The following is a 12,844-nucleotide window of genomic DNA, read 5'->3' on the forward strand; positions in this document are numbered from 1 at the left end:
GAGGTGTTTGTGTGCCATTACACAGAAATTAGGCAAAGCTCTGAGTTCATTGTTGAAGAGGACACATCCACTGCAGGGTCCCGTTAAAGATTAAGAGGACAGAAACGAGAAGAACAATGAGAAAATGAGACATAGTAGGGACAGTAAAAATAACTAAGTGTGAGGGAGATTGTGAATTTCCCCTTGGGATTAATAAAGTATCTATCTATCTCTCTTTCTATTGAATTTGTTTAAAAACATTTAACTGGACTGTTTGTGTCATTGCAGATTTACATGAGAAAGGCAGCATCTCCGCATCTTCATTTGCTCAGACCTCTGTCCTGAACTATGAGAAAATGAAGAAACCAACCAATGGATCAGAATACCTGACCCCAGCCTCTTCCCAGTGTAGTTCACTTCATGCTACTACAGTAACACAGACCGAAGCCATCAATACTTCTCCACAAGAAGTGAGTAAACACATCCAAGTTCAAACTGGAGAAAAACTTTACTGTTGTTTGGAATGTGGCAAACAATTCTTACACAAAAGTAGCCTACATAAGCATAAGAAGCTTCACACTGGTGAGAAACCTTATAGTTGCACTGAATGTGGCAAATGTTTCTTAGAGAGAAGTAATCTTAATATCCACATGACAGTTCATACCGGCGAGAAACCCCATTGCTGTTCAGAATGTGGCAAACGATTCTCGCGAATTCGCAGTCTTCAGATCCACACAAGAATCCACACTGGAGAAAAACCTTATTGCTGTCCCGAATGTGGCAAACGATTCTATGACAGTAGTGGCTTACGGGAGCACGCACGAACTCACACTGGAGAGAAACCATATGTCTGTTCTGAATGTGGGAAGAGGCTCTCCAATAGTAGCAGTTTTCGGAAGCACAAGCGCACTCATACTGGAGAGAAGCCATACGTCTGCTCTAAATGTGGCAAAACCTTTTCCAGCAATACTTCTCTTTTTAATCATGGCAAAATCCATGCAGGAGAAACACCTGAATGTGACCAGCAAGTCTCAGCCAGTAATGACCTTCATGTTCTTGAAGGAACCCGTCCAAGTGAGAAACCTCATAGCTGTTCTGAGTGTGACAAACATTTCTCAGACAGCAGCAGTCTTAACAGGCACATGAGGATTCACACTGGAAAGACTCTCCATCCTTGTCCAGAATGTGGCAAGCAATTCTCACTACTCAGTCGTCTTCAGAGGCACTCACGAATCCATACTGGAGAAAAACCCCATTGTTGTCCAGAATGTGGGAAACGATTCTTAAAAATACACCTTCTTAAATGTCATATCAGAATTCATACTGGAGAGAAACCTTTTGGCTGTTCTGAGTGTGGCAAACGATTCTCTGACAATAGTAGCTTAAGGACACACATACGAATTCATACAGGAGAGAAGCCATATTGCTGCACTCAGTGCGGAAAAAGATTTTCCAACAGTAGCAGCTTTCGGAAGCACACAAGAACACATACTGGAGAGAAGCCGTATGTCTGTTCTGAATGTGGAAAAAGCTATACAAGCAAGAGTATTCTTTATAAACATACCAAAATTCATACTGGAGAGAAACCTTATTGCTGTTCTGAATGTGGGAAGAGATTCTTAGAAGTAGGCCATCTTCAACGCCACAACAGAATCCATACTGCAGAGAAACCTTATTGTTGCCCTGAATGTGGTAAACAGTTCTCACAAGCAAGCCAGCTTCAGTGCCACAGCAGAATTCACACCGGAGAGAAACCTCATTGCTGTTTGGAATGTGGCAAGCGATTCTTACACCTCCCTAGTCTTTATAAACATCGAGGAATTCATACTGGAGAAAAGCCTCATTGCTGTTCTGCATGCGGGAAGAGATTCTTGCAAAGATGCCACCTTCAACAACATATCCGAATTCATACGGGAGAGAAACCCTATTGTTGTTCTGAGTGTGGTAAGCAATTCTCAAGCAGCAGTACCCTTTCTAGCCATAAAAGAATTCATACTGGTGAGAAACGTCATGGCTGTTCTGAATGTGGCAAGCGTTTTTCGGACAACACCAGTCTTAATAGCCACATGAGAATTCACACTGGAGAGAAACCCTATGGTTGTTCAGAATGTGGCAAACGATTTTCGCAAAGAAACAGTCTTCAGAACCACACAAGACTTCACCATACTGGAGAAAAACCTTTTTCTTGCTCTGAGTGTGGGAAAAGTTTCTGTGACAGCAGCAGTCTTCTGAGGCATGCGCGAATTCACACGGGGGAGAAGCCATATTGCTGTTCTGAATGTGGAAAAAGGTTCACATGCAGTAGCAGCTTTTGGAGGCATGCAAGGACTCATACTGGAGAGAAACTGTATTGCTGTCCTGAATGTGGAAAACGATTTTCTTGTAGTAGCAGCTTATGGAGGCACAAACGGATTCATACTAGAGGAAAACCCGTTGTAAACGTGGCACAGAATTTTTCCTCTGACCCTACAAACAAAGGAACAGTGAAAGAAGACATCATTGCTGTTCCTAATGAGGACGATAATTCTCATTTAAAGTAGTTGACAAGTATGCTGGAATTCAAAGCAGAGAGAAGGCTTATGGTGATGAATGTGGCAAATGGTCCTTAGATGTAAGGTTACCACTAGGGAGAAACTTTACTGTTGTCTGAATTATGGAAAACGATTCCCACAGAGATTTTTTTTACTGTGAAAATATCTTATTTTTATCCTGAATGTGGTAAACGATTCTTAGGCAATCAGTGGCATTCGTAACCATGAATAAATTCATTCTGGTGCTAAACCCCATTGCTGTTCTGAATATGGCAAGTGACTCTCCTGCATCAGCTTTCTTTGGGAGCACAGAAGAGTTCACACTGGAATGTGAAGACATAAGAAATAATAAGGTACCAAAAAAATGCAGTTGAAGGTATGTCGGCTGTGGGACAAACCATCAAACTCAGGGGTCCATAGAACTAATGAAACAAGAACTTCCAGGCCCATCATGACATCCTACCGATCTGTATAACCCCACATGAATTACAAAAGGAAGTTTTGTTAGGAATCACACAGCAACTGCAATTAGCCATTACTGTAAATCTGACAGCAGTACAGCATCACGTCAAGACTAAAGAGTGCAGTTCACTCCTGTTTGATGATAAGCTGTTGGGAGACGTTAACCCCTCAGAGAAACCATAGTGGTGTTGTGAAAGTGGCAAGCAGTTTGAAGGACAAGCAGCTACTTCAGACTCCGAACAATGTACAGTGGTACCTTGAGGTACGAGTTTAATTCGTTCCGTGACCGAGCTTGTAAGTCAAAATGCTCGTGCCTCAAATCAGTTTTCCCCATTGAAATTAATTGAAATGAGATTAGTTCATGCCAGCCCCCAAAAAACCACCCCAATTTTTTGTTAAATGTTTTAAATGTAAGAAAAATGTATTTCTAATGATCAAATATTGTATAGAAACAAAATAAATCCTAACACATGAAAGAGAATCTAAAGAAATAAACAGATGTTGGCAGAGCCGATTAGCGTATCATATTATTTTTTTCTTTCACTTCACTTTAGCTTAACTTACTTTTCTTCTTCACTAGTTTTTTTTTTCTTTTTTGCCACACTTTCGTCACTTTCATTCGCAGGGCGTTTCATTAGAAATCTGCCCAAGGAGCTTTGTTTAGTCCTCCCCTTTAGAATGTTTCTGAAATGAGTTAGGCAAGTGTCATTAAAAAGCGCCACTGAACGACCAGTTGTAACTTTTTTAGGGTGTTTCTTTTCTTTAAAGTTCAAAACTTTTTCCCATGTTGCAAACACTTCCTTTATCTCACTTTAAGAGAGAACCTCCTCTGCGATAGCGATCTCCTGCAGATCCTCCGTATGTTGCTGTGTCTATAGTTCCGTCAACTCCTCTGTCGTCAGTCCCTAGGAATGTGTGGGGACAAGCTCTTTGATGGCTCATATTTTGAATTTTGGCTCGTAACTCAAGGCAAAAAATCGACCTAATGACGGCTTGTATCTCAAAAAACTCATATGTTGGGGCACTCGTGTCTCAAGGTACCACTGTACTGCCATACAGGAGCTGATCTTTGACATTAAATAGTGAATAATACAGGACAGACTGGCCTCGCCCATTTGTTTTTTTCATGGTTTGGCACACAAATTCTGTCACTTAAGAAGCAGCTTGCCAGACCCTCGTAACTTCATCTGCAGTGTCAGCTCTCGCCGTAGGATCTCATTGGATTGTAGTTTCGGGGTCTCGTCTGCTCAGACTGATCAATCACAAGCAGACTTACAGCCAGAGATGTCTCCTTTTCAAGGAACTAAAAACAATCACCTAATGATTAGCAACCTTCATGGAGTGACAAACCTTTGCAGCAGTTGTTAACCAAAAGACCAGGCTTATCTGTACTCAGGAAACCCATTGCAACATGTCCACTCCCACCTTTAGAGCCCACTGCAAGCACCAGCTCTATAGGATCAGTGACCTCAGCCTGGCCATAACTCTGCTCCATGGCAGCACACCAAGTCTTAACAAAGGCCGGAGTGATCCCTTTTTTCCTAAATAGTGAGCTATGCTAGACTGTAGCGAGTGAAAGTCCATCAGTGCCGGAGTTAGATGAGGGTACCGCCAGTCCAGACCTTAAAGTAAAGCAAGGTGCGTGAGCAAGAAATGGACCAGACACAAAGCCACACATCCATCTTGATGAAGAAGGGAGCCGACTGAGCAGCGACTTCCCAGCAGATGTACATTTAATGCCTGAAAATGAGGGCCGTGGTGTTTGAAACTTCAACTTAATGGATTCCACCAAAGAGAAAAAGGACAAGAGCTCCTGAACAAAAGAAGTCAAAGTGCGCTTAACCTCCTTTCATGGTGCCGGTGAAAGACGACTCCATGGGGAGAAAAGCACATTGGAGTCGACACAACCCAAACCATAAGTACCCCAACTTAGATTCTGGGAACTCTTAATTATAATTTAGTAGTTAGGATAAAGCCAGCTCACGACTTCTGGATATGTGGTAAACACTGGAACTGAACAGTGATAACCCCTTCTGAGAGATCCATTCATGACGCTTAGAAGCTTCTTTCCCTAAATTGAGTGGGAAAGTTCAGAGTCGCGTCTCTCACACACATACACACACTGAGGACCTGAGTGAGGGGTAACCCACCATAAACCAGGAGTAAGCAAAGCAGAGTGCAGACGCTAGAAATGTAATGTGCTAGCTAAAGAACTAATCCCTTAAGTGACCACATTAAGTGAAGGATCAGAATTCATAAGTTGGGTGCATTTCCCTAAAGGAGAGAAACTAAGCTAACATATTTTGTGTTGTTTATTACTGTCCTTTGTACATATTCCATATATTGAACCTCTATTGTGCTTATTTTAATAATAAAATGTATTGTTTGGTTTATTGCAGCAAGCGTATTTGGTTATTTTACCACATTGACCACAATGCAGTTTAGAAAGTCTAAGTTATTTAATGTGAGTTTTTGTCAGTTGATGGCTTAAACGTTGTATAAGACCTCCTTGCAGGTCTGTTGTCCTTGGCTGGAAGGTGAAACGGAGGTCCCTCACACACACCACAGCGATACAAACACCAGAGCACAGAATGAGCAAATGACATTACTGTGCTGTGGTAAAAACTTACAACAAAAGGACAAAGCTGAAAAAGGTTAGTGTGATGATGAGAAAATGTGGATGTAAAGTACGATTAAATTCACAGCGCAGTGTAAACCAACAGCAAGTGCCACCCACAACTTGAACAGGCTAACCAGGCATTGGCATGAAATTCTTTTCTCGAACTATTTGGTGATCTTCAATGCAATTACTAATTTTGCAATCCATCTAAGACGACATGAAATCGAAGTAATCAACATTGACCTAAGCGTTAACGTTTACTGTGCACCATGAAATGTGCAGGTCTCTGTTATATGCTGTTTGGTATTGAATTTGTAAAAGCAGTTTTAATGTGTGTGATGCACCATCTATTGTAATAACAAATGCAATGCATATATCTCTGTTATATGCCATTTGGTATTGGATTTGTAAAAGCAGTGCTAATGTTAGTGAGGTGCCATCTACTGGAGTGATAAGTGCAGTGAATTTTATTACTAAAAAATAACACACCATCTGTAGGAATGTAAAGTGCATCCAGAAAGTATTCACAGCTCATCACTTTTTCCACATTTTGTTATGTCGCAGCCTTATTCCAAAATGGATTAATTTCTTTTTTTTCCTCAGAATTCTACACACAACACCCCATAATGACAACATGAAAAAAGTTTACTTGAGGTTTTTGCAAATTTATTAAAAATTTAAAAACTGAGAAATCCCATGTCCATAAGTATTCACAGCCTTTGCTCAATGCTTTGTCGATGCCCCTTTGGCAGCAATTCCAGCCTCAAGTCTTTTTGAATATGATGCCACAAGCTTGGCACACCTATCCTTGGCCAGTTTCGCCCATTCCTCTTTGCAGCACCTCTCAAGCTCAATCAGGTTGGATGGGAAATGTCGGTGCACAGCCATTTTAAGATCTCTCCAGAGATGTTCAATCAGATTCAAGTCTGAGCTCTGGCTGGGCCACTCAAGGACATTCACAGAGTTGTCCTAAACCACTCCTTTGATATCTTGGCTGTGTGCTTAGGGTCGTTGTCCTGCTGAAAGATGAACCGTCGCCCCAGTCTGAGGTCAAGAGCGCTCTGGAGCAGGTTTTCATCCAGGATGTCTCTGTACATTGCTTCAGTCATCTTTCCTTTTATCCTGACTAGTCTCCCAGTTCCTGCCCCCCACAGCATGATGCTGCCACCACCATGCTTCACTGTAGGGTTGGTATTTGCCTAGTGATGAGCGGTGCCTGGTTTCCTCCAAACGTGACGCCTGGCATTCACACCAAAGAGTTCAATCTTTGTCTCATCAGACCAGAGAATTTTGTTTCTCATGGTCTGAGAGTCCTTCAGGTGCCTTTTGACAAACTGCAAGTGGGCTGCCATGTGCCTTTTACTAAGGAGTGGCTTCCGTCTGGCCACTCTACCATACAGGCCTGATTGGTGGATTGCTGCAGAGATGGTTGTCCTTCTGGAAGGTTCTCCTCTCTCCACAGAGGACCTCTGGAGCTCTGACAGAGTGACCATCGGGTTCTTGGTCACCTCGCTGACTAATGCTCTTCTCCTCCGATCGCTCAGTTTAGATGGCCGGCCAGCTCTAGGAAGAGTCCTGCTGGTTGTGAACTTCTTCCACTTACAGATGATGGAGGCCACTGTGTTCATTGCGACCTTCAAAGCAGCAGACATGTTTCTGTAACCTTCCCCATATTTGTGCCTCGAGACAATCCTGTCTCGGAGGTCTACAGACAATTCCTGTGACTTCATGCTTGGTTTGTGCTCTGACATGAACTGTCAACTGTGGGACCTTCTATAGACAGGTGTGTGCCTTTCCAAATCATGTCACATCAACTGAATTTACCACAGGTGGACTCCAATGAAGCTGCAGAAACATCTCAAGGATGATCAGGAGAAACAGGATGGACCTGAGATCAATTTGGAGCTTCATGGCAAAGGCTGTGAATACTTATGGACATGTGCTTTCTCAGTTTTTATATTTTTAATAAATTTGCAAAAACCTCAAGTAAACTTTTTTCACGTTGTCATTATGGGATGTTGTGTGTAGAATTCTGAGGAAAAAAATGAATTGAATCCATTTTGGAATAAGGCTGTAACTTATCAAAATGTGGAAAAAGTGATGCACTGTGAATACTTTCTGGATGCACTGTATGGTGCTAAGCGAGCTATAAGAATGTCATTTCTTATAATGTAATGTACTAAACTACGCATTATGTAACTCTTGATATTGTTATCAACCATGTGTTTACAAATAGTATAAGGAAGTAAGTATTGTCTAAATATGCTGAAGCTGCTTATTTGTTATAACTGGACTTATCTTCATGCAGGCTAGCAGATGGGTATTTCTTAAGACTTTGCATTAACTGAACACTCCTTTATCTGAAAAGAGAAACATCTTGTGCTATTGTGCACATTCCAATCCAGGTTAAACCACAGGTCATGGCGGCCTATGTATGAACTCCAAATGAACTGCTGCATGTCTTCCCTCTCTTATCAGCGAAGTTATGTTTTTTTAACAGACGCCTCTCCTTTCTGCAGGCAGGTTTTTGCCGTCTGTAGGAAACCGACAGGACAGGGCTGCAGCCTTCATCTCACCAAGAATAAAAGAAATTGCTTTTTTTTATTTTTTATTGGTGTCTGCCTTCTGTTCTTCTCCGACTTTCAGCGCTCACACTACCATCGACCACCACTGAGGGTTCTCATGGGGCGCTAATGCGAATGTCGGCAGAGTTCCTTTGCTGCCTTTTTCGATTTTCATAAAGCGTTCGACTCGGTTGATCGAGCTGCCCTGTGGGACATCCCGAGACTTCATGGGAGGTTGCTGGAAGTCATGGTGGTACCTGGGAGTGCTGTGCAGAGTGGAGGCAGACCCTCTCAGTTGATTGTGGGGTCCGTCAGGGGTGTGTTCTGCTCCTACTCTGTTCAGTGCTTGTATGGACTGGGTGTTAGGCAGGGTCATGGGGTCCAGCAGCTGGGGGGCATCTGTTGGTGAAGAAAGATTCACTGATCTTGACTTTGCTGATGATGCTGTGATCTTCACGTTTTCAATGGAGGCTGTGATCGGGGGTCTCGAGAGACTGAGTGAGGAGTCCGAGTGTCCTGATAAAAACCAAAAAGCCAGGCCTTTAATGACCTCTTGGGCACGGCCATCAGCAGTGTGTCTGTGTCGACCTCGTCATTGAGAGGTTTACTTACCATTCAGGTGACTCTTCCTATGAAGTCAGTAGACTAATTGGGAGAGCACGGGGGGGTCATGGGGTCTTTGGCACAAAAGGATGACGGTCCAAGTCTTTAGAGCCCCGGTACCCCCTGTTTGAGAGATGTGGATGCTCTCTAGTGGCCAGAGATACATTTTCATACAAATAATGGAGATCAAGGGGCTTTAGATGATGAAGAAAGAGAAAATAAGAATTAAAAATAAGAGAACACTAACTAACATAGAATAAGAGTAAGGTCCGATGGCCAGGGAGGACAGGAAAAGAAAAAAAAAAAAACTCCAAATGGCTGGAGAAATAATAAAATCTGCAGGGGCTCCAAGGCCACGAGACCACCTGACCAGCCCCCTCTAGGCATTCTACCTGTCATCAATGACCTCAGTCAGTCCTCATGGTATTCAGGGTTCACATTGTAGAACTTGGTGATGGTCATGTGGACTTCTGGCCTTTAACCCATCAATGTGGGGACATCACAGTGCTTTGATGAGGTGCTGGTGGTGCCAATCACCACCACAGAAAACTGGAATTAGAACAGCAGAGAGAGTAGGGGTTAGTGTGGATTTTGGAGCCACCATGAATGATAATGATAATTAATTGAATATACAGAGCATCAGGATTAAACTAAAATGAAGCTCTGAGAAGGCCATGTTAAAGTGATGTGTTGTCAGCAGTTTATTAAAGTGCTCCACTGCATTAGCCTATTGGCAGGCTATTCTAGATTTGAGGTGCATAACAGCAGAAGGCCGCCCGCCTCACCACTTCTTTAACTCTTTTAGGGCTCATTTTTTTTTTTTTTTGTTTCTTATCTCCCAGGGCTGAATATTTTTCCAAAAACTAACATTTTTTTTTAAAAAAAAAGAACACAAAGCAATTGTTTAACATATCAAATGAACAACAAATATTTACTTCTGACAAATCTTCCTGTCTTCCATGTTGTATGAGCCTGCATACTCGATGATGTCACAATCATTTTACGCAGCAAAGTCCTGCGCAGTCTGATGTCGCTCAAAGCAGCCGATTTCAGTCATTGCCACATTGCCCTGCTTACAATACGTGTTGCTGTGGTGCCTACTTTTCAGTTGTCTGTTGCTGCACTTTCTCACACATATTGTTAGTGTGTACTGTAGAGAGACAAGTCACCCTTTTGCCATCGTGCCATTCCACTGCCACCAAGTTTTCTGCCCGCATGAAAACCGTATTGTCACCTCTTTTCATCTTCTGAAACTTTCTGAACTTTATGCATGGCATTATAGCCTGGCTCACGCCATGGGGTTTGCTTTTGTTTATTACAGAAGTGAATAAAACTTTGCAGCAGCAGCACGTACCTATCACCATGCTGCATAACCTGTCCAAAGCACGTTTGGACCAATGCTCCCGGAAGTGATATCACCAGTTCTGTCCCATCTCTATTTGTAATACCACAGCACGCTTCATCTCGTCTTTTGTTGTGGGTTTACACTTTGAAAAACGAGAATGCGATGCAAACGCAGCCTGCGATTCAAAACATTTCTCTGCCTACCTGTTTGTCTCGTCTGATGGTAGCTGAAAAGCAGCATCAGGAGAGAGCAGCCTGAAGTACAGCAGCTGGTGATCTGACGTGTCCAACAGCAAGCCATGCCGTCTTGTGAAGTCCAGCAGCCAGATCGGCTCTCAACGGATCAATGTCTGTGTATTTATCCCACGAGAACCTTGCCGTAGATGAATCGGCTGCGTGAAGGCGCTCAACTGGCAGCAGATCTGCTGGCGCGGCATCGGCTGGTGTTTGATCAGCTCACTCTCTTGCTCGATCTCCTGATCACTGTCAATAAAATCCGATTCTGAAAAATCAGAGTCCGCCTCCGCGATAATGCGCAAAACATCGTCTGCCGAGTGTTTTCTTTCCTGCACTCGCTTCGCTCCCTTGTCACATGTCGATGCCATCGTTTACATTTCGCAACTCACGCACACGCTAGGATTAGTTGCCAGTTGCCGAGTCAACGAGTCTAGCAATCCTCCAAGCACAGAGGGAATGCCTGTGACGTGACAGTGAGATTTGTCGCCATTAACGGCTGATTATCGCCCTCTATCCCTGGATGTCGACAAAAGCCAACATCCGCCCTAAAAGAGTTAAAAGTTCTCCACCGTATCAGCCTGGTGAATTCCAATTGGCAGGCTAGTCCAGATTTGAGGTGCATAACAGCAGAAGGCCACCCGCCTCACCACCAGTGCAGACTGGACTCCTCCAGTACTGTGTCTCTTTGGGTCCCGCTGGTGTGACTTTGTGTTGCTCATGGAGTCCCGAAAGAGGCACATGACCTGCATTGTGAGGGAGCATCAGGTACGGCACTACGGCCATGTGGCGCGTGTTCCCGAGGGTGGTCCACTTCATAAGATCCTCATTGTTGGGGACCCGAGTGGCTGGACCAGGCCAAGGAGTCACCCACATAACACCGGGCTGTGGCAGATAGAGGGTCATTTATGGAGGGTGGGACTGGACCGCGTGTTGCCAACTGGGATCCCGAGTTGTTTAATCGTGTGGTGGGTGCGATAACGTGCTGTACCAGTGCCTGCTCTCCAACTTGACTTAAACACCCTTCCATAGGGTGCTCTGATCAAAATATTTTTTTTTCCAAGTTGTTGTTCTTCCCCTCCTGAAAAATGAAAAGTTTTACTTGAACTTTAATAAGCACACTAGGAGTGAAAATGAAGAGGATGCACCATAAACGAAGGGCGGGTGTGCGAGGAAGCGGAAGTGTATTTAAATGACAACGTACGGAAACTCAGCAGATATTGAATTTGAAACGGCCTGTCATCATAGCCAGTTGTGAAAATCGGAAAACTGGCCCTTTATCAACCATGTGCTGCACCTCAGAGAAGATCTGATTGAAACTGTTTGTGATAATCTGCGTATCATTTATGTTAATATAACTAAGCATGCTAAGCCAGTCAGGAACGTATCACAGAACTGTAAAGTACAAGAGGGTTTAATTTGGGGCGCCGTGGAAAAATCTGGAAACATGAGGTGCGCTGTGAACGGAACACGTTTGAGAAGTGCTGCTCTCGCCGCTTTGTCAATTAGTGATCAGTTTTTGCTGCTGTTTGGCGTCTTTTGTCTTCATTTAAATGGACTTGCTATTTCCTTTCTTAATTAGTAGCCATGTATCTCAATAATGAGAAACCAAACGAATCGCCACATGACCAGCTGACCCGTGTCCATCCATCCATCCTCTTCCACTTATCCGAGGTCGGGTCGCGGGGGTAGCAGCTTAAGCAGAGAGGCCCAGACTTCCCTCTCCCTGGCCACTTCTTCCAGCTCTTCCGGGAGAATCCCAAAGGCGTTCCCAGGCCAGCCAGGAGAAATCGTCCCTCCAGCGTGTCCTGGGTCTTCCCCGGGGCCTCCTCCCGGTTAGGCGTGCCAGGAACACCTCACCAGGGAGGCGTCCAGGAGGCATCCTGATCAGATGCCGAGCCACCTCATCTGACTCCTCTCGATGCGGAGGAGCAGCGCTCTACTCTGAGCTTCTCACCCTATCTTTAAGGGAAAGCCCAGACACCCTGCGGAGGAAACTCATTTCAGCCGCTTGTATTCGCGATCTCGTTCTTTCGGTCACTACCCATAGCTCATGACCATAGGTGAGGGTAGGAGCGTAGATTGACTGGTAAATTGAGAGCTTTGCCTTACGGCTCAGCTCCTTTTCACCACGACAGACCGATGCAGAGCCCTCATCACTGTGGATGCCGCACCGATCCGCCTGTCGATCTCACGCTCCATTCTTCCCTCACTCGTGAAGAAGACCCGAGATTCTTGAACTCCTCCACTTGGGGCAGGATCTCTCCCCCAACCCTGAGAGGGCACTCCACCCTTTTCCGGCTGAGGACCATGCTCTCGGATTTGGAGTTGCTGATTCTCATCCCAGCCGCTTCACACTCAGCTGCGAACCGATCCAGAGAGCTGAAGATCACGGCCTGATGAAGCAAACAGGACAACATCATCTGCAAAAAGCAGTGACCCAATCCTGAGTCCACCAAACCGGACCCCTTCAACACCCTGGTTGCGCCTAGAAATTCTGTCCATAA

The 12,844-nt window shown here is 44.3% G+C and overlaps 1 protein-coding gene across 1 annotated transcript in view; it reads left to right on the forward strand.

The window, feature by feature from the left end:
• LOC120528929 (zinc finger protein 850-like) overlaps positions 1-12,844 on the forward strand; it is a 51,004-nt gene that overhangs the window by 18,317 nt on the left and 19,843 nt on the right. Inside the window, exon 4 of the mRNA XM_039753006.1 lies at positions 268-2,518. Within this exon, the coding sequence (XP_039608940.1) occupies positions 268-2,518 (2,251 nt within the window). The remainder of the gene's footprint in view (positions 1-267; positions 2,519-12,844) is intronic.

Source organism: Polypterus senegalus, chromosome 4 (assembly GCF_016835505.1).
Source record: "Polypterus senegalus isolate Bchr_013 chromosome 4, ASM1683550v1, whole genome shotgun sequence".
In the NCBI taxonomy this organism is placed as follows: domain Eukaryota; kingdom Metazoa; phylum Chordata; class Cladistia; order Polypteriformes; family Polypteridae; genus Polypterus; species Polypterus senegalus.